A 27562-nucleotide genomic window follows, 5' to 3' on the forward strand; every position below is an offset into this window, starting at 1 on the left:
TTCACTCTACTGTGTGACCTTGAGCAAATCCTTCAAATCTTTGTCCCGATGTTGATCCACTGTTACTGTCATTATTACCTGAAAAATATTGTCCACTTCAAGGGGCTAAATTAGATAATACACATAAAGCCCTAAGTCTTAAGAATAGTCGATGCCCTGTAAATAATACCCAAACACTGACTTTTCAGATGTGGGACTGAAGCCCAGAAAGGTTAGTTGGCTTGCCCAGGGTCACACAGCTATTAAATGCTGGGGCCAGGATGCACAGCCAGGCTTGCCTGACTCCAGGTGTCTTTCTGCCCCACACTGGCCTCTTCCAGAACTGACAGCAGGCATTTTATCACTTGATGATTAAGTGATGGGTCCAACAAAATTGTCTGGGAACCAAGATAATAACATTTGGGGGATGAGGGCACCAAGGGGATGGCTTAGGAGAGGAGGAGGAGGGCTGGCCAGTACCTGTAATGTAGCAGGAGGTAGGACTCCACCCACCTTCCCCCCAAAATAATACCCTTACATAGATTTTTGTGAGGTGTGAGGCCTTGGGAGGGTGGGAATTCCCAAGGCTGCTGATGGAAAAAATAAAAGCAGATGGAGCTGCCCCTGTGGGGAAGCCAAACCTCATTTGCCAAGACAATGGTCCCCTCCAGGCGGGCCTGGGCCTGTGCTGACCCGCCCCACCGAAGCCATCAATCACCCCACTGAGGACTGAGGACGGGGCTACCTGTGTCCACCCCCTGCACATGCAGGCACAGATGCACGAACACTTCCAGGAACCCACCCCCAAGCCCCACGCCCGCTCTTTCCCCTCCTCATAATAACAGCAGCTACTGTTTATTGCAGCCTTACTGGGTACCACTCACTGTATATCTTTACCTCCCTTCATTCTCGAAACCTCCAGCATTTTATAGGAGAGGAAACTGAGGCTCAGAGGGGTTAAATGATTCGACCGGGGTCACATAGCTCATTTCGGTCTGTTCAGGGGGCTCTCCCGTGGCTCAGAAAATGGGTTTGGATTGACATGTGTGTGTTTGAATCAGTAATAATTATATCTGTGCCTCCCTCTGTCACTGGGCCTGCGGCCTCCCTGCCGGGTCAGAGTGGGGACCTCTAGATGGCAAAGACTGTGTTTTTACCCACAGATTAGAAGCTCCCTCCAGCAAAGTTTTCCCCATGTCCTGGGAACATCCGAGGCCAGAGTTGTGGGTCCCCTTGCAGACTGGGAAATCCTTAAGGGAAGCAGTCAGATCTCCCCCATTAGACTGGAGGCTTCCTGGGATGGAGGCTGCTTTTCTTACTCAAACAAGAGCTCCCTGAGGACAGCAGCTGTTTCTCATCAGTCTTAGAGTCCTCCAAGGTGAGACCTAGACCTTCCCTGTTAACCATGAGAGCTCCCCAGGGCAGGGTTTCTGTCCCAGTCAGAGTTTACTGGCAGTTTCCAGAAGCAGGGACCAGGTGTTCAGACTGGAGCATCTTCCCTTGCATGGCACCCAGGCTCTGCACCCAGAGGGGATCAGCAAGTGCTGACTACCTGATGTCACTCTCCATCCTGGTGCTGCATGGTCAAGAAGCAGAATTCTCTGTGTGAAGCCGGGTTGGCAGACCTGTGCAGGATGGGTGGGGTCTGGCTGTTCTGAAGCCTGGGGAGGGGCTGAGAGGCCCCTTCCTGTTGAACAGGTGTCACTTTAAGGGTGCAGAGCCTCAGAGAGGCAGGATAGATGGATAGGGACTAGCTCAGGACTGTCAGGGTCAACCTGCCAACAAGCACCCTCCACCCAAGGCAGCTGTTTCAAGTCTCACCCCCAACACCCCCCAGTAAGCTCATCTTTGCTACCTTCCCACCCACCTACACTGCCTGAGTTCCTTCCGTACCTAGAAATGTCCCCTCCTCCAAACACACAGAAGTTCTAATTTCCTAAATAGTCAAATCTCATGACAGGTTAATAATCCCATTTCACAGATAGGGAAATTATGACTTATGATGAGGTGTGATGGTGGGAGGGATTGTGGGAGGGGCTAGAGAGGCAAAATCTGGTCCCAAATTGCCTTAGGAGGAGCCCAGCTGGTGAAATTAAGATCCAGCTCCCCCTCCCCCACCCTCATTGAGGACAGAACTATTTTGTGATTATTTTTTTATTTGTTTATCTTTGGCTATGCTGGTTCTTTGTTGCTGCACAAACTTTTCTCTAGTTGCGGCAAGCGGGGGCTACTCTCCAGCTGTGTTGTGTGGCCTTTTCATTGCCGTGACTTCTCTTCCTACAGAGCATGAACTCTAGGGCAAGCGGGCTTCAGTAGTTGTGGCTCCGGGCATTAGAGCACAGGCTCAATAGCTGTGACACACAGGCTTAGTTACCCCAAGGCATGTGGGATCTTCCTGGACCAGGGATCGAACCCATGTCTCCTGCATTGGCAGGCAGATTCTTTATCACTGAGCTACCAAGGAAGCCTGACATAACTATTTTGATTGAACAATTACAACTTCTCATTTTCCAGCTCTGGGGGAATCAGCTCCCCTTAAAGAAGATAGGAATCTGCTCCTAGGGAACCAGGACCTCTAAGACCCCCACCCCCAACTAGAATTCCAGATTTGTGGAGCTGACTGCCAGGTGGCCCCACTGTTCTAAGAGCAGAAGGGGGGACCTGGGAATGGCCATCTCCACTGTTCAATTCCAACCATTCCAGAAAGTGTGTGACTGAGCCATGAGGCATCAGAGGGAAGAGTCTGGCAGATCAGTTCCAAGTTAGAGCATTCCTTCTAACAAAGTCTGTCCTGAGCACTACTGAGTTGGGGTTCTGGGCATACAAACGCTGCCCCTGGGGCTCCCAGGTGTGAAAGTGAGGTGAAAGTTCTTTGTGTGTAAAGGAGCTGATCTCTGTCTGCTGTATGTGTTGTGGAAATGTCCCCTGAAGAGTTTTAAGCTGGAAAGCTAGTGATCCGATTTGTCCTTCTGATCACAAAGCTGCAAATGTTTTGGTGATAAGCCAGGGCCAGGGCAGACAGCAGCACCGGAAGTTGTCTGGGTTATCGGAAACATGGCAGGGAACGTTGCATGGCAGGGAACATGGGACCCACTTGGAGGCCAGTCTGACCTGAGACTGCTGCTCTGGACAGAATTCCACCCCTTAGTGTCAGGGTCCCCAGAAGGGAATGGTGAGATGCCCAGAAGGCCACAAAACCCCAGACCCACTTCTCCCATGAGCTGGGAGGGCTCAACACCTGAGCCCAAGAATACTGACTTCCAGACTACCCCAGAGTAAGGCTGGGTTCTCTAAAGGGAACAAGATCCCCATGGAGATGTTTCTTGACTTCCCAAGGGTAGAGGTCTCTTCTAGTCTAGGTTTAGCAGAAGGCAGCTACCTTCCAGTTTCTTTCTTTATTTTGTTTATTTTATTTAATCTTGGCTGCACTGGGTCTTTGTTGCTGTGTGCAAGCTTTTTCTAGTTGCTGCGAGCCAGGGCTTCTCTCTAGTAGCAGTGCTTGGGCTTCTCATTGCAGTGGCTTCTCTTGTTGCAGGGTGTGGGCTCTAGGGTAGGTGGGCTTCAGTAGTTGCACCTCGTGGGCTCTCTAGTTGTGGCACACAGGCTTAGTTGCCCTGCAGTGTGTTGGAACTTTGTTCCCCGACCAGGGATCAAACCTGTGTCCCCTGCCTTGGCAGATGGATTCCTAACTCAACCACCAAGGAAGTCCCGACCTTCCAGTTTCTTATGAGTTAAAGAGGGTTAGAATGTTTCTGTGTGGAGCATCATTTTAAGACCTGAGCTGTGGCCAGGGATGTGGCAGGAATTAGAACCCTTCTCTCTCCAGCTGCCTGACCCCTCAGCACTGTGCACCCCTTTCTGAGGAGCCCTTGAAAGATAGGTGTGCCCCAGTCATCCCAGAGACCTCAGTGCTGGTCTCAGGATGCCCATCCCTGCAGCTCGGTGGGTTAGGATCTCACCTGTGCTGGAGGTCAGGCATGACTGGAGAGGTGGCCAGAGCAAGGCAGAGCTCCTCTGAAATCGAGTGAGAGGGAGGGCTGGCCCAGGAGTGAACTTCTTATCATCACACATGATTGTGTTTTATTCTGTGTGTCTCTCTCTCTCTTTTTTTTGGCAAGGAGCTTGCGGGAGCTTAGTCCCTGACCAGGGATTGGACCCATGCTCTCCAAAATGAAAGTGCAGTGTCCTAACCACTGGACCATCAGGGAAGTCCCACATATTGTCTTTGAACATTCACAAATATGTCCTGTCCCTGCCACCTGTCCCTGGCCCCTGGGGGCTCGCTCCAGAACCAGGAGGATATGAGATGTCATCCCTCCCCACAGGGCGCTGTCAGTTGGATGGACAAACAGATGGAGGATCTTGTCACCATGGATCATAAATTCCCAGGCTCCCTTGTCAGAGGGCCCTGAAGACCATTTAATCTAACTCAGTGATCCAGTAGTCTGCTTCCATTACGCTTCCCATCTGTTTTATTTATTTATTTATTGAGCAGGGCCAGTCATTTCCCATGAAATCTTATCCATAATCCCAGATGTTCAGTTGCTGAGTTGTGCCCAACTCTTTGTGACCCCATGGACTGCAGCATGCCAGGCTTCCTTGTCCTTTACGATCTCCCAGAGTTTGTTCAAACTCATGTCCACTGAGTCGGTGGTGCCATTCAATCATCTCTTCCCCTGTTGCCCTCTTCTCCTCCTGCTCTCAATCTTTCCCAGCATCAGGGTCTTTTCTAGTGGGTCAGCTCTTCACATCAAGTATCCAAAGTATTGGAGCTTCAGCATCAGTCCTTCCAATGAATATTCAGGGTTGATTACCTTTAGGATTGACTGGTTTGATCTCTTTGTAGTCCAAAGGACTCTCAAGAGTCTATTCTAGCACCACAGTTCAAAAACATCAATTCTTTTGTGCTCAGCCTTCTTTATGGTCCAGTTCTCACATCCATACATGACTTTTAGAAAACCGTAGCTTTGACTATATGGACTTTTGTCAGCAAAGTGATGTCTCTGCTTTTTAATATGCTGTCTAGTTTTGTCATAGCTTTTCTTTTTCTTTTAATTTCATGGCTACAGTCACCATCCAAAGTGATTTTGGGGCACAAGAAAATAAAGTCTGTCACTGTTTCCATTTTTTTCCTATCTATTTGCCATGAAGTGATGGGACCAGATGCCATGATCTTAGTTTTTTGAATATTGAGTTTTAAGTCAGCTTTTTCCCTCTCCTCTTTTACCTTCAACAAGAGGCTCTTTAATCTCAGTACTAAGACCAAAAAAGGCGTGATTTTAAGAGCAGTGTGGCACCCCACCACCACCACTAATTTCTTCCCCAAATCAAAATTTTTTCCATCTCATGAAGATACAACTTCAAGCCCTACTTTCACCAGACTGTCTTCAGCCTCTCCTCCTTGGAGGTGCTATGCAACCTCTGTTACACCCAATGTACCATATTGCCTACTTTAAAGTAAATCAGTGACAAAAAGAGAAGCTATCCTCAATGGTCTAAAAGAAGACAGTGGATGTCAGTTGCATTTGCCAATATGAAGTGGAGCCTCTAACTGGCTCTTGGTCGTTGGTGCTCAGAAAATCCTGGAGAGTGTAAATAAGTCATAGCAGATGTCAACAGTTCTTTTAAACTGCTCACATTTCATCCCTGGAACACTCTTCACTGACCCAGGAGAAGCCCAAGTTATGGTGGGGCTGTGCCCGAGTTAAAATTGGGTAGAGAACGCATTTGAGAGTGGCTGTTGCTTCCCAGGTGATGCTAGTGGTAAAGAACCTGCCTGCCAATGCGGGAGACATGACAGACGTGGATTGGATCCCTGGATTGGGATGATCCCCTAGAGGAGGCATGGCAACCCACTCCAGTATTCTTGCCTGGAGAATCCCATGGTCAGAGGAGCCTGGCAGGCTACAGACCACAGGGTCATAAAGAGATAGACACGATTGAAGTTTACCTACAGTATGGGCTTCCCTAATAGCTCAGTTGGTAAAGAATCAACCCGCAATGCAGGAGATCCTGGTTTGATTCCTGGGTCAGGAAGATGCCCTGGAGAAGGAGTAGGCTACCCACTCCAGTATTCTTGGGTTTCCCTTGTGGCTTAGCTGGTAAACAGTCCACCTGCAATGTGGGAGACCTGAGTTGGGAAGATCCTCTAGAGAAGGTAAAGGGTGCTCACTCCAATATTCTGGCCTAGAGAATTCCATAGACTGTATAGTCCATGGGGTCGCAAAGAGTTGGACATGACTGAGCGACTTGCAGCTTGCAAAATAGTTTTAAAACATTTAAAAATTAAGGCTAGAATCAAATGTTTAGAGAATCCCTGAAACATGTCTACCAAATATGGTCGCTCAAATGTGTCACTTTCACACTCAAGATGTCACACTCACACTCAGGGTGAAAGGGTAGGGGTTGATAGCTAAGTTCTCCCAATGGGTGGTTGTCTGGCTCACAGCCTGGACTGAGTGTCATAACCCCTCAGCTCCATTAGAGCCTCACTGATATCCCTGGCCTGGGATTCCCATCTAACCCTTTTCAGCCAGCCCTGCTCCCACCTCCCACCCCTCACCTGCCCCCCTCTCCCCTCCAACCCATCAAGCATCGGGTGAGCTGATCAGTAAAGGAGGAATTCAGGCCTCACATTTGTCTGCCAGGCGGGTAGGCAGGAGCCTCCGCCTAGTCTCCTGGCCCCTAAATGCAAGGCTGTTGTGGGGAGAGGGGGTTGGGGCTCAGGAGTCAAAGCAGGCTCCAGACTCCATTAACTGCCTTCATTTGCATGTGACACTGCATCCCTGCAGGCTTCTGGATGGAGACCTCTCTGGCAGTTTAACTTCACACAGTATGGGGACAGGATGAGGGCTTGAAACAAACCCCTTCCTCCTCCTTTGTCAGTTTCCTCTTAGCTGCCAGAGCCTGGCCTGGCTCCTGGGCCCTGACTACACTCACAGCAATGGCAGGAGATTACATGGGAGAGGCAAGCAACCCCCCACTGAAGCTCAGAGGATGGGTGAGGGGGTGCAAGGACCTGACTGTCCGTGTGTGCTGGGTGCAGAGAAAACCCAGACCCCGAGGGGGGCTCTGTCACTCGCCAGCGCTGTCACCTTGTGCTTGTGGCTCACTTTCCCAGAGCCCGGCTTTTCTCATTTTAAAAATATGGAGAACAACCTGCCGTATGCAGGGCAGTTGAGAGGATGCAATAAAAAATGGATGAAATAAGCTTGTCAGAGCCTGGCTTCCCAGCCACTCAGGGAATGGCAGCTCCTATGGTGACAATTGCTCTAGCTTAGTTTAGTTTTTAAGGAGCCACTATTAGATCTCTGTTGTGAGAGAGCTATCTCTGGGTGTGGATGGTCCTTCTGTCCCTCAAGTGCTGCTGAGTGTCCCTAGTCCTAAGTAAACCAGACCCAGGCCCAGAAGAGTAGGTTTTGTGTGCAAACCACAGGCAGAACCATCCAGGGTTGATGGGGACCCCGGGGAGATGGGGCACCTGCTGCCACTTCTCTCCTGGCTGCTTGGTGCCTTGGGAGGCAGCCTCCAATTGGCTTCCTGAGCGGCAGAAATGGATCAGAGCCCTCATCGCTGTGGATCCTTGGCACGACTCCTGTAGCAGCCCGCGTTTCCTAAGCAGCTCTTTGCCAGATTGGCATCTTGGCTGCTGCACTGTGCCAAGATTCAAGTACAAATCCTGTGGGCTTGGAAAGAGGACTCCATGCTGTCTTCAGGGCAAAGAGGCTCCGGGATCCCCAGCTTTCAGTCCAGCATGCTCTCTCTCTCTCATCCTCTCTCTGTCACACACACACACACTCAGACACACGCACACACTCAGACACATGCACACTCACACACACACTCAGACACACACACACACACTCAGACACACACACATACTCAGACACAGGAACAGACACACACACACTCAGACACACACACACTCACACACACACTCACACACACACACACACACACACTCACACATACATACCCAGACACACACACTCAGACACACACACATACACCCTCCCTGGGACTTTATGTATGATCTTGGGCTCAGGTATCAGTTTGATTCCATTCTGATCCATAGTTGTTGTTTAGTCTCTTAGCGTGTCCAACTCTTTGTGTCTCCATAACTCGCCAGGCTCCTCTGTCCATGGGATTTCCCAGGCAGGAATATTGGAGTGGGTTGCCATTTCCTTCTCCAGGGGATCTTCCTGACCTGAGGGTCAAACCCACATCTCCTGCGTTGGCAGGTGGGTTCTTTACCACTGAGCCACCAGGGAAGCCCAAAGTTATAAGTGCCTATTATTTGCAGAGCCTTGTAATGTGACAGGAACAGAGGGAAAAGGGGGACAGAACTTCCTGTCTAGTCGGGGGTCTGATTGGCCCAGCAGGAAATGATCTGGGCAGACCTGTGTGGGATCCCTGAGGAGGGAACTGTATCTCAGTGGGGAACTAGAAAAGGCTTTCTGTCAGAGGGGACATTTGGGACAAGTCCCAGAGGACAGGAAGGATTTCCATAGAGTAGCATCAGCGAGAATAGAGAGACAAGAAAGATGCGGGGTGGGGGTGCTCGAGGCCCAGGGAATAATCTCCATTGGCTGTGATGGGGAGGAAATAGAAGGCAGGGCTGCACAATTAGGTTGGGGCCATGTTACACAAGATCTTGAGTGCCAGGGTGAGGAGTCTGTGGTTAAATGGGAAGGGAATAGGGAGCCAGGGACAGTTGTAAGCAAGATCAGAGTAGTTTGGCAGCAGTATGCCTATGGCCAGGGGCAGGATGGTACCAATAAAAGTCTGAGGAAGGGGATGGCCCGCATGCTGAAATCCTCCCTTTCCTGCTTCAGGTTGGCCCCATACATGATTTGTGGGGTACAAAGCGGGAAGGGAATAAAGATGGCACTGAAGTTGGGGTTCCTGGGTACGGTGAACAGACCCATGGTCACCAGCAAGGGCTTGGTATCAGGACTTCATTGGGAGAGATGGCAAGTGTGGATGGGAGAGATGGCATGTGTGGATGGGGTTGTGATGCAGGAGGTTGTCTAAAGTTGGGGTGGGGCTGGGCTTCAGCTCCTGGCTCTGCAGGGGAGATGCTGTCCTCTGGGACTAGTGCCAGGGCTGGTCACTGAGCTCAGAGGCCAGTTCTGAGTCATTGATTGGTCTCATGTGTGTCCACAGGGACAGTAAGCTGCCCCTACACAACATGGGCCTGCTCACCCCTAACCAAGACTAATCTGGTCTCTTGCCTGCACTTTTTGGGTGACTCACCTTGCTTCTCTCTACCCTCAAGATGGAGGGATTCTACTCCCTGCTCAACGCCCCAAAGGTTCCCTGTCGATGGAGGCGCTCTGTGGGTTTCTCCCAGGCTGTCCATGTGATGTGTCTGCAGGACAGAAGTGGGGGCTGGGTGGGGAACAGCATCCAACACAGACTCCACCTCCCTCAGTCACAGGGAGAGGAAGGTGGAGTCTGGTAAATGCAGCCTGGCATCTGCCTGAGGCTTGGAAATAGGGTTTGAAGTGTCCCCCGGAGCAGAACAATGCTTGACTGACAAGCCCCTCAAAGGGCCCCTCCTCCTCCCACCTGGCTGCCTCTGGAGTGCAGGCCCGCCTGAGCACTGGCCTCCAGGGCTCTCATTATGGAAAGGCTGGGGGTGAGGCTGGCAGGGCAGAGCCCAGGGAGGTGGAGGCCAGGGCCCGAGCCTCCCTGGGGACTAGGACATGCCAGGCGGGAATGAAGGGAAGGAAGGGAGGCCAGTGACCAGGCAAGGTGGGGGAGGAGCTGTTTCTCTCCCTCTGCTTCACCCCACCCCCCCGACTCCTCCCCAGGTGGGTCAGCCTGCCCTCCCTGCCCGCTTCAAGGGCCCCTCACTTGGGGTTAACTAACGGTGAACCTGGGGCGGGATGGCCATGGCGGAGGCTGCAGGAACTGACGGGGCTGGAGGGAGAGCTGCTGGCCAAGGTCCCCAGGCCATCAACATTTCCTCAGCCTTGGGCAGTTATAAGGCCACAAATCACAAGGAGACGGTTGTGTAAGCACCTTTGCGAGCTTAATGGAATACGCAGGGGACCCAGGGAGGCTGTAAAAATTCAATCAGCCCAGCTAACCTGGTGCCCAACTCGCCTGGGACATGGTGAGGTTGGTGGGGTCAAGGGGAGAGGGGAGGACTGTGGGGGAGGGGAGGGGACATCCCCACTGTCCCCCAGCCACACTTTTCCTGAGCCTTAACTCCAAGTTCTTCTGGAACATTCGGGAATGTTGACTCTTCCTCCAGTGCAAAGAGGGGAGCAGTGAGGTCCCATGAGATGCCCCAAGTTCCAGTGCAGAAGGACAGGCTGTCCCCAGGGGAGGTCAGAGGTAGTTCACCCCACCCTGCAGGGTCAGAGTCCAGCCTCCAAAGCGCCCCCCATCCCCCGGCCCCAGGAGGGACAGTGCCGGCCCTGTCAGAACCTGCCTGGAACTTTGAGGAAGAGAGAAGGCAAGGCTGGGCTGTCCGGGAACAGCACGTGGGGGCTCAGGGCACAGGCTTAGCAATGACTAAATGCCACTTACTCCATGTGACTCAGCCTCTCTGAGCCTTAATTTCCACTTCAGAAAATAATAGGCGCCACTTCAGAGAGTCAGCGAAAGGACCAAGCACGGAACACGATTCTTTCTTACAGCACGTGCTCAAATGCTTTTATTTCATTTGTTTGATTTTAGGCTTTGAGTCAAGTCTCTGGGACTATAAGCCTATTTCTGAGCTTGGAGGGACTCAGCTCATTCCTGGGAACTTAGCCCAAGGCAGAGGTTTGCACAGAAGAAAGGAATCTAGACTGGAACCTGGGTGTTTCTTAAAGAAACTATTGAAACCCAGGGATTCTCAGCTTCGGCACTGTGGTCTTTCTGGGCCGGGACAGTCCTGTGCATTGGAGGGTGTTTAGCAGCATCTCTGGCCTCCACCCAGTAAAGTCAGTAGTGCTAGTTTGGGCCACCTAAAATGTTTCCATATGTTGCCAAATGTCCCCTGGGTGGGGGGAAGATCAAAGTCCCCCTCCATCCCTGTTGAAACAGACGGGGCTATAACAGTGTAAGTTAGCGGGGGACGGCCCTGGTGGTCCAGTGGTTAAGATTGCATGCTTCCATTGCAGTGGGCATGGGTTCGATCCCTGGTTGGGAAACTAAGATCCCGTGTGCCTTGTGGCATGGCTAACAGATAAATAAATAAAAATAAATGTAAGTAAGCAACTTATAAAAGAAGAGTGTGAATGAGAGGACTGTGGATGTGGAGGAGGAGGGCTGCAGGGCTGCCCCCTCATGGTCCTACTTTTCTTGCAGGAAGAAGCCCTCAGCTGAGCCCACCACCCACGCTGCCCCCATGCTGCTCCTCGCCCTCCTCCTGCTCCTGGAGCTGAGCCTGGCAGGCTCCCTGGGACCCGGAAGCTCTGCTCAGAACCTCCCGGAGAATCACATCGACCTCTCGGGACCAGCACTGTGGACACCTCAGGCCAGCCACCACCGTCGGCGGGGCCTGGGCAAGAAAGAGCGGGGCCCAGGCACCCCTGGCTGGACCCAGGATGGGGCTGTGGTCACTGCCACCAGGCAGGCCTCCAGGCTCCCAGGGGCAGAGGGGCTGCTGCATGGGTCGAGTCCTGCAGGTCTGCTGCAGGACAAAGGTCTGCTCCGGGGGCTGACTCGGCCCTACCCCGAGAAAGAGACCCAGGCTCCAGGGTCAGAGAGGGTGAAGAAACGAGGCAGGGAGCACAAGAGACGGAAGGAGAGATTGAGGCTGCACAGAGGTAGCTGGAGGTCTGCGAGGGGGTGGGGCCCTACAATGGGGGGAGGGGGGCAGTGGGGGAAAGGGGTCAGACCCAAATGACCAAGGGGACGGACTTCAGGTGACGGACATGGAGGCTGGGGGTGGGGTCAATGGCAGGAGCTTCCTGGGAGGACAACTGGATGCCCCAAAGAGGGCAGATTGTGAACCCTCAGAGGAAGAGAGGGGTCTCACTAGATTCAGAGGGATCTGGTAAGAAGAGATGCTGTGAAAGGCCGGAGTCAGGGTGGAGCAGGGGAGGAAGAGAAGGATATGTAGCCATAGGAGCTCAGTCTTATCCATAGATCCTCCTGATTCAGGAAGTTCTACCTTGTGTCTGGCCTAAATCCATCCCATTGTAAGTCCTGAGCAGAGAGGGACAATTCAGTGCCTCCCAAGCACATCACTTAATCAGCGCTGAAACACAGAGCAGAGGCCAAGAGCTTAGACTCTGAAGCCAGATCTGCTCCAATTCAGATTCTGGCTCCATGACTTCCTGGCAAGTCACCTTTCTGTGCCTTGGTTTCTGCAAAATGAAGGCAAGACCCCCTCTTATTCTCACGGTAGACTCAGAGAAATCTTGCTATCCGGAGTACCTAGAACAGTGCCTGTCATTTGGCAGGGGCAGCAGCAGTGGTTGTTTCTATTCAGTAGTTAATTCTCAACTTTCTCTCAATGCTGAATCCACCCATGTCCTCTGACCTGGACATGGCTGATCCAAGGAGAGCGGTCACGTCCTTATTTCTCCTGCCTCTGCCCTGTTTGTTGATGGAGTTTTCTCCCCATCCTTATTTGTTGTTGTTCAGTCAGTCAGTCGTGTCCGACTCTTTGTGACCCCATGGACTGCAGCATGCCAGGCTTCCCTGTCCTTCACTATCTCCCAGACTTCTCAAACTCATGTCCATTGAGCTAGTGATGCCATCCAACCATCTCATCCTCTGTCATCCCCTTCTCCTCTTGCTCTCAATTTTTCCCAGCATCAGGGTCTTTTCCAATGAGTCGGCTCTTTGCATCAGGTGGCCAAAGTATTGGAGCTTCAGCTTCAGCATCAGTCCTTCCAATGAATATTCAGGGTTGATTTCCTTCAGGATTGACTGGGTTTGATCTCCTTGCTGTCCAAGAGACTCTCAAGAGTCCAACCTCCTTACCTTCCTTCATGTTCCCAAATGCCCTGTGAGCTACAGACTCCCCGGAACAACATGTTTCAGCATCTCCACCCAGCTGACCCCTCCCCAGTCTCCCCTGGCGAGAGTCCAGGCAGGCAGCCTCAGCTTCAAGTCTCTTTGTGTGACAAGACTGCCTTTAGGGGTGGGCCAAGAGCCGCAGGCATAGATGGGGACGGGGTTCTGCAGGAAGTGGGTGATGGAGGCTCAGCCCCCTTTTCTCCTGCAAACAACTGAGGCTTGTTTCCCTGCCAGGCCCACTGAAACCCCTCAGGTGGACAAAACACAGTCAGAAGAGGGGAGCCCAGCTTAGATTCTCAGCCTCCCACCCCCGGGGATCATGTGTCAGGTTGGTGTGAGGGTGGTGACATCCTTGATGTCAAACTGGAAGGCATACACCCTGCATGGACTCAGCCCAGCCCAACTCCAGTCCCAGCTCCAGTGGACCAATGGGGCCCTCCCACAAGAGTGAGTGAGTGGAGGAGGGGACAGTGGGCATCTAGATCTCAGGCTGGATTCATCTCAGAAGGGTGGGGTGGCCCCACCAATGGACCCAACCAACCTTAAAGTCAGCTCTTGTCTGAGAAAAAGAGGCAAGCATAAGCGTGGGCCCTCTAGCTTTTCTTGAAGCTTCCTGGCTCCTGTGTGCGTGTTAGTCACTCAGTCATGTCCTGCTCTTTGTGACCCCATGGACTGTAGCCCATCAGGCTTCTCTGTCCATGCAATTTTCCAGGCAAGAATCCTGGAATGGGTTGCCATTTTCTTCTCCAGGAAATCCTCCTGACCCAGGGATTGAACCCAGGTCTCCCGCATTGCAGGCAGACTCTACCGACTGAACCACCAGGGAAGCTGCTTCCTGACCACTTCCCAACCCTGCACTTTCCCCCTCACACTCATCCTACCCCATGCCTGTGTATCTTGGAAGGGCGGCATCCGTGGTTAAAAGTATTGATTCTGCATTAGATGGACCTGGGTTCAAATTCAGATTTCAATACTCGCTGGCTGTGCACCATCAGGCAAGTCACCTAACCTCCTTGTGCTTTAGTTTCCTTCCCTGTAGATGAGACTGAAAGAGTACCTACCTCCTACAGCTCCTGCAAAGGATAGGTGAAATAATGCTTGTAAAGCAGGACCCAGAATGCAGCATGGTCCCAGCTGCAGCATGTGCTCAGCAAGCAGGGTCATCATCACCACGTAGGGAGCTCTCACTTCCCAGCCTTCTCAAAGGCCTCTCCCCTCTGCAATGCTTCTCAGCCTCATCACCTTACTCCCCTACTCAAACTTCACCTCCTCCAGGAAGCCGTCCATTGTTAATCCTACAAACTTCACCTCCTCCAGGAAACCTTCCATGGTTAATCTTACTGGTTTCCATTTGTTGCACTTACATCCCTGGCTGCACTCCATCAAGCTGGACTTGGACTTGCTGGAATGTTGTTTTAGAGGGAGAATCCCCAGCAACACTGCAAGTTCATCCTAGACATTCCCCCTTATCATGCCCCCAGCCTCCTGTTTCCAGCCCCCTCCCCAGGAGGGTGGGCAACGGGGATGCTGGTTGAGCCAATAACTTGCCCTATGGTTCCTGCTGCCCCCTAACTAGCAGCAAAAAATGCGGGTCCTGCTGTGGGCTGATAGGGGGTGATGAGCAGATAAAGTCGCTGTGTTCCCTGCTCCTTGTCTCAGGCCGAGCCTTGGTCAGAGGCCCCAGCTCCCTGATGAAGAAGGCGGAGCTCTCAGAAGACCAGTCCCCAGATGCTTTGATGGAGGAATCCTCCACCAGCCTGGCCCCCACCATACTCTACCTCACCACCTTTGAGGCACCTGCCACTGAAGAGTCCCTGATCCTGCCGGTCACATCCCTGTGGCCCCAGGTAAGGGGCTGGGAGGGTCCTTGGGATGACCTCATGCAAACCCTTCCTAGTACCTTTAGGGAGACTGAGGCACAGGGACAGGAGGGAGTTGGTCCAGGCTCATGAGGCTGGTGGAAGCCGGTTCTCCTGATGCCCATCTAGCCCAGCTATGGCCAGCTGGCCCACTGTCCAGGGAGTGCTGCCACTGTCCAGGCAGTGGTCCAGGGGCTCATTCTATGGAATGCCAAGGAATCAAGTGCCAGCTCAGCACACTGGTCTCTGAACCTAGAAAAGTCAGGCTTTGGGGGAAGAATTTTGTACATCCCACAAAGGTCAGAGAATAACAATGTCTAAAACCATGTCCCCACAATCCAGAATTAACAAGCTTTAGTTAACACTTTGACGCATCTGCTTCAGACCTTTAAAAAGAGAGGGAGCAAGCAAGCAAATGTGGCAAATACACCAATCTTTGGTGAGTCTATGGTAGTTTAGTCGCAAAGTCGTATCCTACTCTTTGCAACCCCACGGACTATAGTCCACCAGGGTCCTCCATCCATGGGATCTTCCAGGCAAGACTACTGGAGTGGGTTGCCATTTATTTCTCCAAGGGATCATCTCAACCCAGGGATGGAACCTAGGTCTCTTGCATTGCAGGTGAATTCTTTACCAAGTGAGCCACCAGGGAAAACCCCTTGGTGAGTCTAGACAAAGGGTATTTATTCTTGCAATTAACACAAAGTGTGTCATTGCACCTCTTCTGTGGCTTTGAACATTTTTTCAAAATAAAATCATTAAACATAACCAATAAAATAATATATGTAGAAGAAGTAAAACTTTTTTAGCAGGAGATCTTCCTTATTCTCTTTTTGGGTCTTGCACTCCCTTGAGATCCTGATAAACCATTTCCAACAAATCCACTGTTATCCATGCCATTGAAGGGCTCCCTGAAGCCCATCTGTTGAGAATCCAGCCCTATGGCATGCTTACATGCTCAATCACTTCAATCATGTCCCACTTTTTGTGACCCTATGGGCTGTAGCCTGCCAGGCTCCTCTGTCCATGGTGTTCTCCAGGCAAGAATACTGGAGTGGGTTGCCATGCCCTCCTCCAGGGGATCTTCCTGACCCAGGGATCGAACCCAGGTCTCCTGTGGCTCTCATGACAGGCGAATTCTTTACTGCTGAGCCATTATTGCCCATGTTCTACTGTGCACAGATCCAGCCCCGAAACCACAAAGGGTGGGGCCGAGGGGGTCTAGAGTAGAACTGAGCTATGGGCATGGCCTCAACAGTGCCATGCCATGGAGACCTGAGGACATCTGTAGGGGAGAGAAGGGACAGGGGAGCGAGCAGCTGGGCTTCCTCCTGAGCGGACATGGCTGCCTCCCCAGCCCCAGCCCGCAGAGAGCCTGGGGACTGCAGCAGCTGCCTATAGGTGCTGTCCTGCCTGGGGGTGGCTGCTCTGGGAAGACACTGCCCAGGTAGCTGCTGGAGCCCAAGTCCTGGAGGCCATCTCGAATTCCCCAGGCTGAGATTGCAGGCTGTCCAACACGCCATGAGCTGGCCTAGGAGGAGCCCCTCCTTTGCCCTCTGATCCTGGGACCCCACATTTCTTCTTCCACCTTTTGGGATCTTCAGGCTCCCTCTTCTCCACCCTCCTCTGCAGGCTCACCCCAGGCCTGACGGGGAGGTGATGCCCACACTGGACATGGCTTTGTTCGACTGGACTGACTATGAAGACTTAAAGCCTGAGGTCTGGCCATCCACAAGGAAGAAAGGTACGTCTGCCCACCCCTCCATGCCCCTGCTAGGCTCTTCCCCTCCCCCACCATGCCGTGGGATAGGGGCCTGGTTACCCCAGCCTGACCTACAGATGTCCAAGTTGGGGAGAGGGGCATGGAGCCTATAAGGGAACAGATACCTGAAATAGACATGTTGCTCTCAAGTGCTCATCACACACCAGATGGATTCCAACTAGCTACTCCTTTAACCTGAAGAAAAAACAAAACAAAACAGGTCTGTTCTGCTGTTGATCCCCTCTGCCTTTTTTAAAAGTATTTAAAATTTTTGTTTGTATTTATTTATTTTGGCTGAGTCTTTGCTGCTGCTGGGCTCTTCTCTAGTTGCAGAGAGCGGGGGCTACTCTCTAGTTGAGTTGAGGGGCAGGGACTGCTCACTGCAGTGGCTTCTCTTGTTGGGGAGCACCGGCTCTAGGGCAGGTGGGCTCCAGTAGATGTGGCTCCCCAGGCTCTAGAGCACAGGCTCAGGAGTTGTAGCACACCAGTTTAGTTGCTCCGAGGCATGTGGGATCTTCCTCACCAGGGGATTGAATCCATGTCTCCTACTTTGGTAGGTGGATTCTTTACCACTGAACCACGAGGGAGTGTGTGTTAGTAGCTTAGTCGTGTCTGACTCTTTGGGACCCCATGACCCTCCAGACTCCTCCGTCCAAGGAATTCTCTAGGCAAGAATACTGGAGTTTGTTGCCATTCTCTTCTCCAGGGGATCTTCCTGATCTAGGTATCGAACCCAGGCCTCCTTCATTGTAGGCAGATTCTTTACCATCTGAGCTACCAGAGAACCACCAGGGAAGTCTCCCCTTTTTTTTGTCCACTCCATGTGGCATATGGGATCCTAGTTCCTCAACCAGGGATAGAACCCATGCCCCTTGCATTAGGAGCACAGAGTCTTAACCAGTGGACTGCCAGGGAAGTCCCCTGATCCCATTTTAGAGAAGATAAAACTAAGGCAGAGAGGCTTCATGTCTTACCCAAGCCACACTGTGGAAGTGGTGGTGTGAGCACTCTGACCCTGGCATCCAGTGCTTAATCTCTGCTCTGATGAGCCTCAGCCTCTAACCACAGGTCCTGTTTTCCCCAGAGAAACACCGCGGCAAACTCTCCAGTGATGGGAACGAAACATCACCGGCTAAAGGGGAGCCCTGTGACCATCACCAGGACTGCCTGCCAGGTACCGAACCAGCATCGTGTTCCAGGCAGTAGACAGGGCACTGGGGGAACCGTTGTGGGGGGTGGGAGTGGGTGGGTCTTCCCAGACACATGAGAAGGATCCTTTAGGGGTAGTAAATAATAACAACCACTTTGATGAGAGTTGCTGCCATACTTTATTCTATTTCATCCTCACAGCAACCCAGACAGAGAGGGACCCTGTCATTCCCAATTTTCAGGCAAGGAAATTGAGGCTCAGAGAGGCCAAGTGTTTCAGCTGTGATCACAGAACTCGGAAGTGGCTCAAACCTGAGTCTGCTGGTTCTAACCACTGCCCCACACTGCTTCAATTCAGGATGACCCTTCTCCCGACTTCTCCCTAACGTCTTGTCGGGCTTCATTCTGTCCTCATCCTGTTGTGACACTGCTGGGCTCCTGTGGGTGCTTTGATAACATCCTGACCTGTTCAGCAGCTAAGCCCATCAAGACAGTCTGAGAACAGGGACCTGGGGTTTGGATGGATGGTCTAAACCGCTAGCCCTCGACTGGGTCACTCAGGACTTCTGGGAAGCCGAAACCGAGATGGAGTTAGAAGGCCAGGAGGTTTCTGGGGATGGTGGGGGATAAGGCCTGTGAACAATGAAAGCGGGAGGAAGGAGGAATGGACAGGAGTCTGATACAATCTCAGCCAGCCCAATGGGCAGCTCCAGAACAAAGACTCCCTGTTAGAAGAGGCCCCCACTGTGCAGAAATAGCCAGGCCCTGGCAGCCAGTCACTGCCTGGGATGTTCTGCTCAGGCCCAGTGTGACATCATCAGCCCAGGAGGCTCCTGCAGGTGTTAACAGCGGGGGCTGGTGGCTAACTGCTCTCTTGGCCAGTGGATTGCAAGGGCAGAGACTCGAGTGGCACACCTTGGCTCCTGTTAATTCAGTAACCAGAATATTCTACAAAACAGCAACCGAACCATTTGGCATTGTGTAAGCCAGACCACCAGCTCCCTGACAAGCTGTTTCCCTTCCAAATGGTTTTTCCACCCAGAGCAGGAAGAAAAGGCTCAAGTTTGGGCCAACTGGACAGCGGCTCTGAGAGCTGGCTCTGTGGTGGGCGAGGTCATGCCTGGGGCTGTGTCTCAGGGGCTTCTGTTTCCCCATCTGTCAAAAGAGGACGTTGGCGTCCATGATCCCTGCAGCCCCTCCCAGCTCCACACTGACTCCACACCTGGCGGCCCCCTAGCCTTTCCACCCAGTGGGGAATCAACAGTGCCTTTCCTCCTCCCATGATCAATCAATTGCCCATCTGGGGCGTCTAGGGTCTCAGCCGCCCGCCCTCTGGGGACCTCAGCCAGGACATCCGTTGGTGGTTCCGGCTGGGAGGCTTGTGCACCATATGGTCCACCCAGCCAGGGGCAGCCCTGCCATGGAGATGATGGATCTCCTGTCCAGCGGGAGCGTGTATGGGGCGGCAGGGGGGGTCTGCTCGGCACGGCTGACTGCGTGTGCTTGCCATGTGGGCAGGGACCTGCTGCGACCTCCGGGAGCATCTCTGCACGCCCCACAACCGAGGCCTGAACAACAAATGCTTTGACGACTGCATGTGCGTGGAAGGTGAGGCCAGATGCCGGGGGCTCCCTCGGCACCGAGAACCTTACCACCTCCCATTCTCCTCGAGGCAGGGGTGGGCAGAGAAGGAGGTGAAAGAATCCCTGGGGAACTGAAGACACCAGCAGGAACAGCTTTGCTCGGTGCTTTCCCAATCTGTGAATTCATTTAGTCTCCATTGCTGGCATCGCTGCTCAGATTCGCTTTTCTCACTTCCTGAAATACAAGCTGGTATGATCTCCCATGATCTGGAGACGGGAGAAGGGAGGAGAGAGAAGCGTATCTTTTAAAAGAAGATCAAACCTGAGAAGGCTGGTGCTTTCACACCAGAATTCTATTCCAGGGGAGACATTCCAAGTGTGATAACAAGGGGTGGGGAGTGAATTTCCCAGCGCTTTCCCAAGGAAGGAGGCTCTTACCCAGCTGGCTCCCTCTTTACCTCCTCTGAGCTCCCACCTGGAACAGTGTGTGCCCTTCTGCCCCGGTGTGCCTCGATGAACCCAGCTCTGTGCTAAGCACTCTACCTGTTAGCTCCTCAATCCTCACAACCATCTCAGAAGGGAGCTATCATTCTCCCCATTTCACACAAAAGTAAACTGAGGCACAGAAAGGTTAAGTCACTTGCACAAACCTATGTAGCTAGAAAAGTGGGGGAAATATTTTAAATTGTGTATTCTGAAAATTTTCAAATACATTATTAAAGTCATCGGAATAGTATAAAGAACTCCCATTTCCTATCATCTAGTTTCAGTAATTCTCACTCGCAGCCAATCTGTGCTGTCCCCACCCCCTCCAGTTCCCCCACTGCAATAGGATTTTTTTTGGGGGGGCAATAGGATTTTGAAGCAACTCCTAAGAATTTAGATATTTTACCTGTGAATATTTCCATATATACATCTAAGAGATAAGTATTCTTTTAAAACCAAAATTCCGAAAATGCACAATAATTACTGGATGTCATCCCACCTCCAAGGTTCACTTCTCTGGGGGTGAGGGGTTTGACCTTTGTCCCTTTGTGAACCGTCCTGAGGTACACGCCCTATTTTTGCTCACATTAGCCTCAAAAGTTATCTCCTGTGAAAGCAATAAAGCTGCTTCAGTCCAATTATTCATTTGTCCAGTTGGTCAAGACATATTTCCGGAGTGCCTACTATGCACCAAGTTCTGATCAAGACATTGGGGATTCAGGGGTGAAGAGAACCAACAAGTTCTCCACCCATGGATTCCATTCTAATGAGATGAGTGACAGTTAGCAAATAACTGGGCTTCCCTAGTAGCTCAGATGGTAAAGCATACACCTGCAATGCAGGAGACCCTGGTTCAATGCCTGGCTTGGGAAGATCCCCAGGAGAAAAGGAAATGGCAACCCCCTCCGGTATACTTGCCTAGAAAATTCTTTGGACAGAGGAGCATGTCAGCCTACAGTCCATGGGACTGTACTCTACAGTCTCAAAGAATCAGACACAACTGAGCGACTAACACACACACACACACAAGCAAATAATTAGATGTCTGTAAAAAGGAGTAGAACTGTAAAGACAGTAATTCAGGCTGGCCTGGGAATTATTTTAGAAAGGATGGACAGGAGCGGACAGCAGAACTAGCCACCTGAAGATGAGAAGTGGGGTAGGAAGGGAGAGTCCCAGACAAGCAGCAGGGCAAAGGCAAGGACCTCTGACAGGAGCAAGGCTGGCATGTTCGAGTGCGCCTGGCACACAGCAGCCACACAGTGGCACAAGAGGAGATGGGAGAAGCTGGGGGGTAGGATCAGGACTTCATTTACATTGTCATGGGAAGATGTCGGCAGCTTTTTTTTTTTTTTCTTTTTTTTAGTATTTATTATTTGGCTGCGTCGGGTCTTAGTTTCTCCGCCACAGGTGGGATCCTTGTTTGCCCACCAGGGATCGAACCCATGTCTCCTGTATTGCAAGGCGGATTCTTAACCTCTGGACCATCAGGGAAGTCTCTCAGCAGGTTTTAAGAAAGGGAATGACCTGGTCTGACTTTTGAGTATATCATCTCACTCTGGCTGCAGGACTGTGCAGGAAAGGACTGGAGATGCAGGGACGAGCTAGGAGGTGAGGGGATGGAGGCAGGCAGGGGTGGAGATGCTGAGAAGCCGACTTCTGTTGCCTGTGTGCAAGGTGGGGGCTCATTTGGCGAAGGAGGAGACTGAAGTGCATAGCAGGCTGGAAGGCACTCCAGTCCAGAGAGCCTGGAATTAGCACCAGGACCTCCAGGTCCAGCCTGCCCAGGTGAGCAGGATGCGGCCCTACTGCTGCACATGCCCAGCTGGTGCCCTGCTGGATGCTCAGTGGGCAGCCCTCTGCCAGGGAAGCCATGCTTCCTTCCTCCCCTGGGCCTCAGTTAGGAGGGGGCAGCGTTTCAGGCCTTCAAAAGATAACTGTGCAGTCAAAGCCCCATCTGCTCATTTCCCTGGTCCCTCCCATCCTGGTCAGTCCCGCCAAAACTCTCATTTCCTCCCTGGAGACTCAGACTCTGGAAAAAAAAAAAAAAAAAGAAGAAATTGAGTGGAAATGACAGCTCCTTAAAGATGGTCCTGGAAGAGATTGTCACCCAGATGCTACAGCAGAGGGATCCAAGTGATGCCAGGAACCCTCATGAGGACCAAGAGTCCTGAGGTACTTCTGAGAAATTCTGAAATGTTGGATTCAGGTCCCAGAGCTGAAGTCCAGCAGTCTAGGCCAGCCTGGAGGGTTCCAGAAGGGCTTCTATGGCTACCATCCACTCCTATTCATGATCCCCTGCCCCTCCCAAGTGTCACTCGTGTGGCCACAGATCTGAAGGCTCAGTGATCCATGTGTTGGTTCTAGACCCCTAAGCACAAACTTCACAGCAATTTCTGTATTCTCTTGACAGTGACATAAGCAGATCTTAAACTGGTGATGGCCCCTCTCCCTGTGGCCACTCCTAACCGGAAATGTAGAGATTGCTCTGACCACACTGACCTCTCCTTCCCTAACCCCCTACCCCGAATCAGGAGGATATGGCCTTTTTTTTTTTTTTGGCTGCATTGATGTCTTAGTTGCAGCACACATGATCTTCATTGTGGCATATGGACTGTCTAATTGTGGCTCTTAGACTCAGTAGTTGTGTCGAGAGCTTAGTTGCTCCATGGCATGTGGAATCTTAGTTCCTCAATCAGGGATCAAACCCACATCCCTTGAACTGCAAAGTGAATTCTTAACCACTGGACCACCAGGGAAGTCCCGTGAGGATGTGGCCTGAAATGAAAAACATGCCTACCCATGTATGCCAGGGGATGTCTATCATGGGCCATGAGTTAGCCCCAGCAGGAACCCCTCCCACTGGTGAGCCAAGAGGGCCACGCCTACTCTAATTAAGGTGGTCAGGGAGGGTCCCTTTGAGAAGGGACTGTGAAGGAGCAGCTATGCCAAGAGCTTCAGGAAGGGATTTCTGGCTGTGAGAACAGCAAAGGCCCTGAGGCTGGAAATGGTGGGGTGTATGAGGAAAAGTGCTAAGACTAGGTGTGGCTGGAGTTAGAGAGAGGAGGAGTGGGAGGTAAAGAGAGCAGACAGAGGGCAGGGCAGGTCCCAGAGAGTCCTGCAAGCCAGGGGAAGCAGTTTAGATCTCCTTTGGAGTGCAGTGGGGAGCCACGGGAGGTTTTATAGGGAAGGGCAGAATCTGAATCTCTTTTATTTATTATTATTATTTGCTGTGCTGCATGGCATGTGGGATCTTAGTTCCCTGACCAGGGATCAAACCCAAGCTCCCTGCATTGGGAACACAGAATCTTTACCATTGCACTACCAGGGAAGCCCTGCATTCCTTTTAAAAATAATTTTAATAGACTATTTTTAAAGTCGTTTTAGGTTTACAGGAAGATTAGACAGAAAATACAGCAGTCTCATATGCCTCCCCCAGCAGTTTCCCCTGTTATCTCACATTAGTGTGGTGCACTTTCTAAGATTGGTGAGCCAATAGTGGTACATTCTTAAGTCCACAATTACATTAGTGTACACTCTTTGTGTTGCACATTCCTTGGGTTTTGACAAAGACTAGACATGTACCCAGCATTATAGATAGTATCGCACAAAATAGTTTCCTGGTCCTAAATATCTCCTGTGCTCCATCTGTTCACTCTTCTCCGTCTGTGATATTCTTTTTTAAACCCATTCAGGCTGCTGTGCGGGAGATGGATTGGTTGTAGGGCAGAAAAAAGGAAGGCAGTGATAGTGAAACGGTGCGAGGCCGGGCGGGGGCGGGGAACTGGCTGGTCTCACGTCTGACCCCCCTTGCCTGTCTTCACTCAGGGCTGCGCTGCTACGCCAAATTCCACCGGAACCGCAGGGTCACCCGGAGAAAGGGGCGCTGCGTGGAGCCCGAAACGGCCAACGGCGACCAGGGGTCTTTCATCAACGTCTAGCTGCCCGCGCGCGGCGCCTCCGCACCGGCCTGGGGACTGAGCTCCGGAAGTTTGGAGAAGCCGGGCAGTTTGTTTATAACTAGCGGTGGCAGGTCAAATGCGGGACCAGCTGACTGAGGCTGCAGGCTCAGATCCAGGACGCTCCGTCCCGAGCACTGGACGAACTGCCCCTCCCCAGGAGCCGAGCAGCAGCACACCTACACCCTCCCCAGGGCGGACGGGAGACCCACACTGCCTGCGAATCCCGCTGTCCGTGTTCTCCTCGTTGGCGATGTCGAGAGTGCCCTCTATCGTCCGACAGCAGCACTGCAACGGTTTCAAGTTTCCAAAGGAAGAGGCTTTTGAGCTGGAAAAGAATGGAAACTTCTGGAGAGACTGGGGAACCAAAAGGCGGGAGATGAATACCGAAGCACCTCCTATGTACCAGGCACTGTGCTAAACGCGGGCCATACGTTATCTCGTTTATCACATGACCTTTTAAAGTAGGCATAATCACCATTTTACAAGTGAGGAAACTGAGGCAGGCTTAAATGATCTTGTCCAGGGTCCCAGGTCAATGCTCTTCAAACCTTCACCTTGTGTAGGAATCCCCACGGATCTGGTTAAAATGCAGATTCCAATTCAGTCGATTCTGCATTTCTAACAAGGTTCAGGGATTGCTGATGCTCCTGGTGACCGGGGACCCCACTGAAAGCACCAGGTCCCAGGGAGTCAGGAGTGGAGCTGGCATCTGAACCTGGGTCTGCCCAGCTCCAAGGTTCACATCCTTGCTCTTTCACAACCAAGGACTCATTCCAAGTTCTCCACGGCTTTTGGTGAGAGACACGTGTTCCCTGGTGGTTCCTTTTGCTGTGGTGAAGGCTGGAATAACAGACAATTCTCTTCCTTCTAAAAGAAAATGTGCATTAAGCACCTGCTTGCTTACAAGGCAGGATTTGGGCAGATTGGCGAACTGGGGTTCTGAGACCGGAAGTGTTTAAGGGAAACGGTAAAGCTGCTCCTTATGTCTATGGCCCTGCTCACCCTATCCTGGGATGTGTACTTTGGAGGGGCCTGAAAGCTGCCACCCCAGGAGTTCTTTGGCTTTTGGAGTTCATGACCTTTGAGAATCTAATGCAAGCATGGACTCAAAAACACACATTGCCAGTTGGCACCCACTTTGTATACGTCTTAGTGGTTCTAGGTCCCCCAGAGACCATCCCAGGTCTATAGGTCTACACTTCTTCAACAGAGTGTACTGAGGAGCTGGGGACATCTAACTGCATCCATCACAGACCAGACCCATGATGCCCACCTAAACACCTTTCTGAGCTGATGTGACTCTATAGTGGCCACCTCAGGAGAGTCACTTAAATCCCTCCACCTGGCATCTCACTCCTGATCAACCCTCAGGTCCAAGGCAAACAAGGTTGCAAACCTTCCCTCTCCAGGTGCCTCGCTGGCCTGGACCGCAGCCGGAGGGACCACACCCACAGGATGCCAAGGCTGTTTACTCCATTGGGAAAATCAGTTGGGGTCAGGGGTATGTCACCGAGGAAGGCAAACAGATCTAGAAGAAACCAAATACACCGGCTCTTTTCTCCTTATTCAAGTTCAGAGGCATGGGAATCTTAGGGAGGGGAGGACCGCAAGAGATCAAAGCCGGCTATTTGAAAATTGAATCCACCTGCAGTCTTGTCTGTTTGAGACCAGACAAGGCCAGTGCTGTGTGCCTCATATGGGGTGGCCGATTTGAGGTCATGATAGAACCCTAGCAGGGGTGGCTGCAGGCAGAGAACCCAGAATTGCTTTTGTCTGGTGGTGGTGGGGAGGTGTGTGGTGGGCAGTGGTAAGGGTGGCCCTGGCCATCAATGATGGAAACACAAAAAATTAGGACAAAGCTGGAAGGCTCAGTGGAGCTATCAGTGCCTACCAAGGGCGCTCCATGGCTAGAAATTCAGGGCCTATGGCTTTGCCCTAGCTACTTCCATTTTGCATTTGCAAAGGCAAAGTAAGTGGAATTCTCTTAACTCCAGAGTTAGGGGTCCCAAGGCTCTCTCTGTGTTTAACAAACCTCTCTGCCAGAAGTTCTTCCTTAGGTCTGCCTTAAATTTCTTTTGCTGGTGCATAAGCCAATATCCTTGAATCCAGGGTTCAACAAACTTATCATAAAGGGCCAGATAAATATTAATATTATAGGCTGTGTTCCAATGAAGCTATTTATGAACCTAGAATTTCAGATAATATCACTTGTCACAGATGGTTATTCTTTTGATTTTCATTTTAAAATGTGAAAACCTCTTAACTTGCAGACTACACAGAAACATGCAGTGGGTTGTACTTGGACCCCAGGCCATGGTTTGCCAATCTCGGCTTTAATCTGCTGGTCTCAGCCTTGGCTGCACATTAGAACAGTCTGGGGAACTTTCAAAGGTGCCTGAGCCCACCTGCGAAGATTCTGGTTTAATCGCTCTGGGTTGTGTCTGGGCATTGTATTTTTGCAAGGCATCCGGGTGGCTCTAAAGTGTCACCCGAGCCTGGGTCTGGGACCCCTGCCCTCATCCTCCTACGGGAGTGTAGCTGCTGACAAATGGCCTGCTCCACCACTCACAACTTTGGTGACCCTGGGAGACTTCATTAAGGTCTCTGTGCCTGGATTTCTTTATCTGTAAAATGGGGCTAATCATTCTTCCTTCATAGGGGTGTAGTGAGATGTAAATACAAAATCCTAGCAACATGCTTGCTACAGTGCCTGGCACATAAAAAGCCCTCAGTTAATTTATTTTCTAGGATGATTTTAGCAGCTGTTCTGTTTTTTGGCAGTGATCCATCATGTACTCAGAAATCAGTTCAAAGTCACCATTCAGGATCTTTCCTCAAAGCATGTTCCCTGGAACACTGTGAGATGCTCCCTTAGGAAAGAGGGGATGGGGTTCTGTGGTCAAAGAGGTTTGGAAAACTGTTCTGGACTCAGCCCGAAGCAACATGTACAGTTTCTGTCCACTAAGGCAGAGCTGTGGATGTCAGTGGCTGTGCAACAACAGGATCAGGAGTTTCTAAATATATCCCCCTCCTCACCCTGAGGCTGGGAAGAGCTGAGCAGGAGGCCACGTGGAAACCAACAGCTACTGGGATGGTCACCTGTGCCCCCTGCATTCCTCCTGAGGGAGCTTTCCAGCCATTCCCCAGAGATACTCACTGTTCCCACGGGGCTGCCTTTCCGTGACTTGTCTGGTGATGCCAAGAGTGGCTCCTGAGCCTGCCAGAGATGGGCGAAGGGTCAGAGGACACGAGAACCATGCCACATGGGAATGTGACAGCTTCACCTGCCCCTTGAGGAGTCACCGAGCCATACATCATGTCCTGAAGCCAAGACCCCTTCCACCACCTAGAAGCTACAGGTGGAGCCTTTGTTGCTAAGTCACTCAATCGTGTCTGACTCTTTGGCACCCCATGGACTACAGCACACCAGGCTTCCCTGTCCTTCACCATCTCCTGGAGTTTGCTCAGATTCATGTCCATTGAGTTGGTGATGCCATCCATCTTGTCCCCTTCTCCTCCTGCCTTCAATCTTTTCCAGCATCAGGGTCTGCCTTACTTCAAGCCATATTCAACACATCCAATATGATCTGATGTCAAGATGACGGGCGTCAGCTTCCTGGAAGGGATCCGCTTTGCAGCTGGAGAGACATCTATGTAACCTGCAAGGAACATGTTTATAAAACAACGGAACAGCAAGAAAAAATGGGTGCTGGGAGAGACAGCAGGAGAGGCCAACTATTTAGGCTCCTCACTGGGGCTTGCATGCAGTTGACAGGGACACCATGACCTTCATGATGATCTTCACTCCTGTGGGAG

General features: G+C 51.7%; 1 protein-coding gene across 1 annotated transcript; it reads left to right on the forward strand.

Annotated features, from left to right (window-relative positions):
* Positions 1 to 9875: 9875 nt before the first annotated feature.
* DRAXIN (dorsal inhibitory axon guidance protein) lies at positions 9876 to 26897 on the forward strand. Its single transcript, XM_070384403.1, has 7 exons — positions 9876 to 9997; positions 11284 to 11744; positions 14605 to 14792; positions 16437 to 16548; positions 17651 to 17740; positions 19234 to 19323; positions 23613 to 26897. Exons 1-7 carry the CDS (start codon positions 9876 to 9878, stop codon positions 23723 to 23725), a joined length of 1176 nt encoding a protein of 391 aa, XP_070240504.1. The 3' UTR covers positions 23726 to 26897.
* The last annotated feature ends 665 nt before the right edge of the window (positions 26898 to 27562 follow it).

Source organism: Bos mutus, chromosome 16 (genome assembly GCF_027580195.1).
Source record: "Bos mutus isolate GX-2022 chromosome 16, NWIPB_WYAK_1.1, whole genome shotgun sequence".
NCBI lineage: Eukaryota > Metazoa > Chordata > Mammalia > Artiodactyla > Bovidae > Bos > Bos mutus.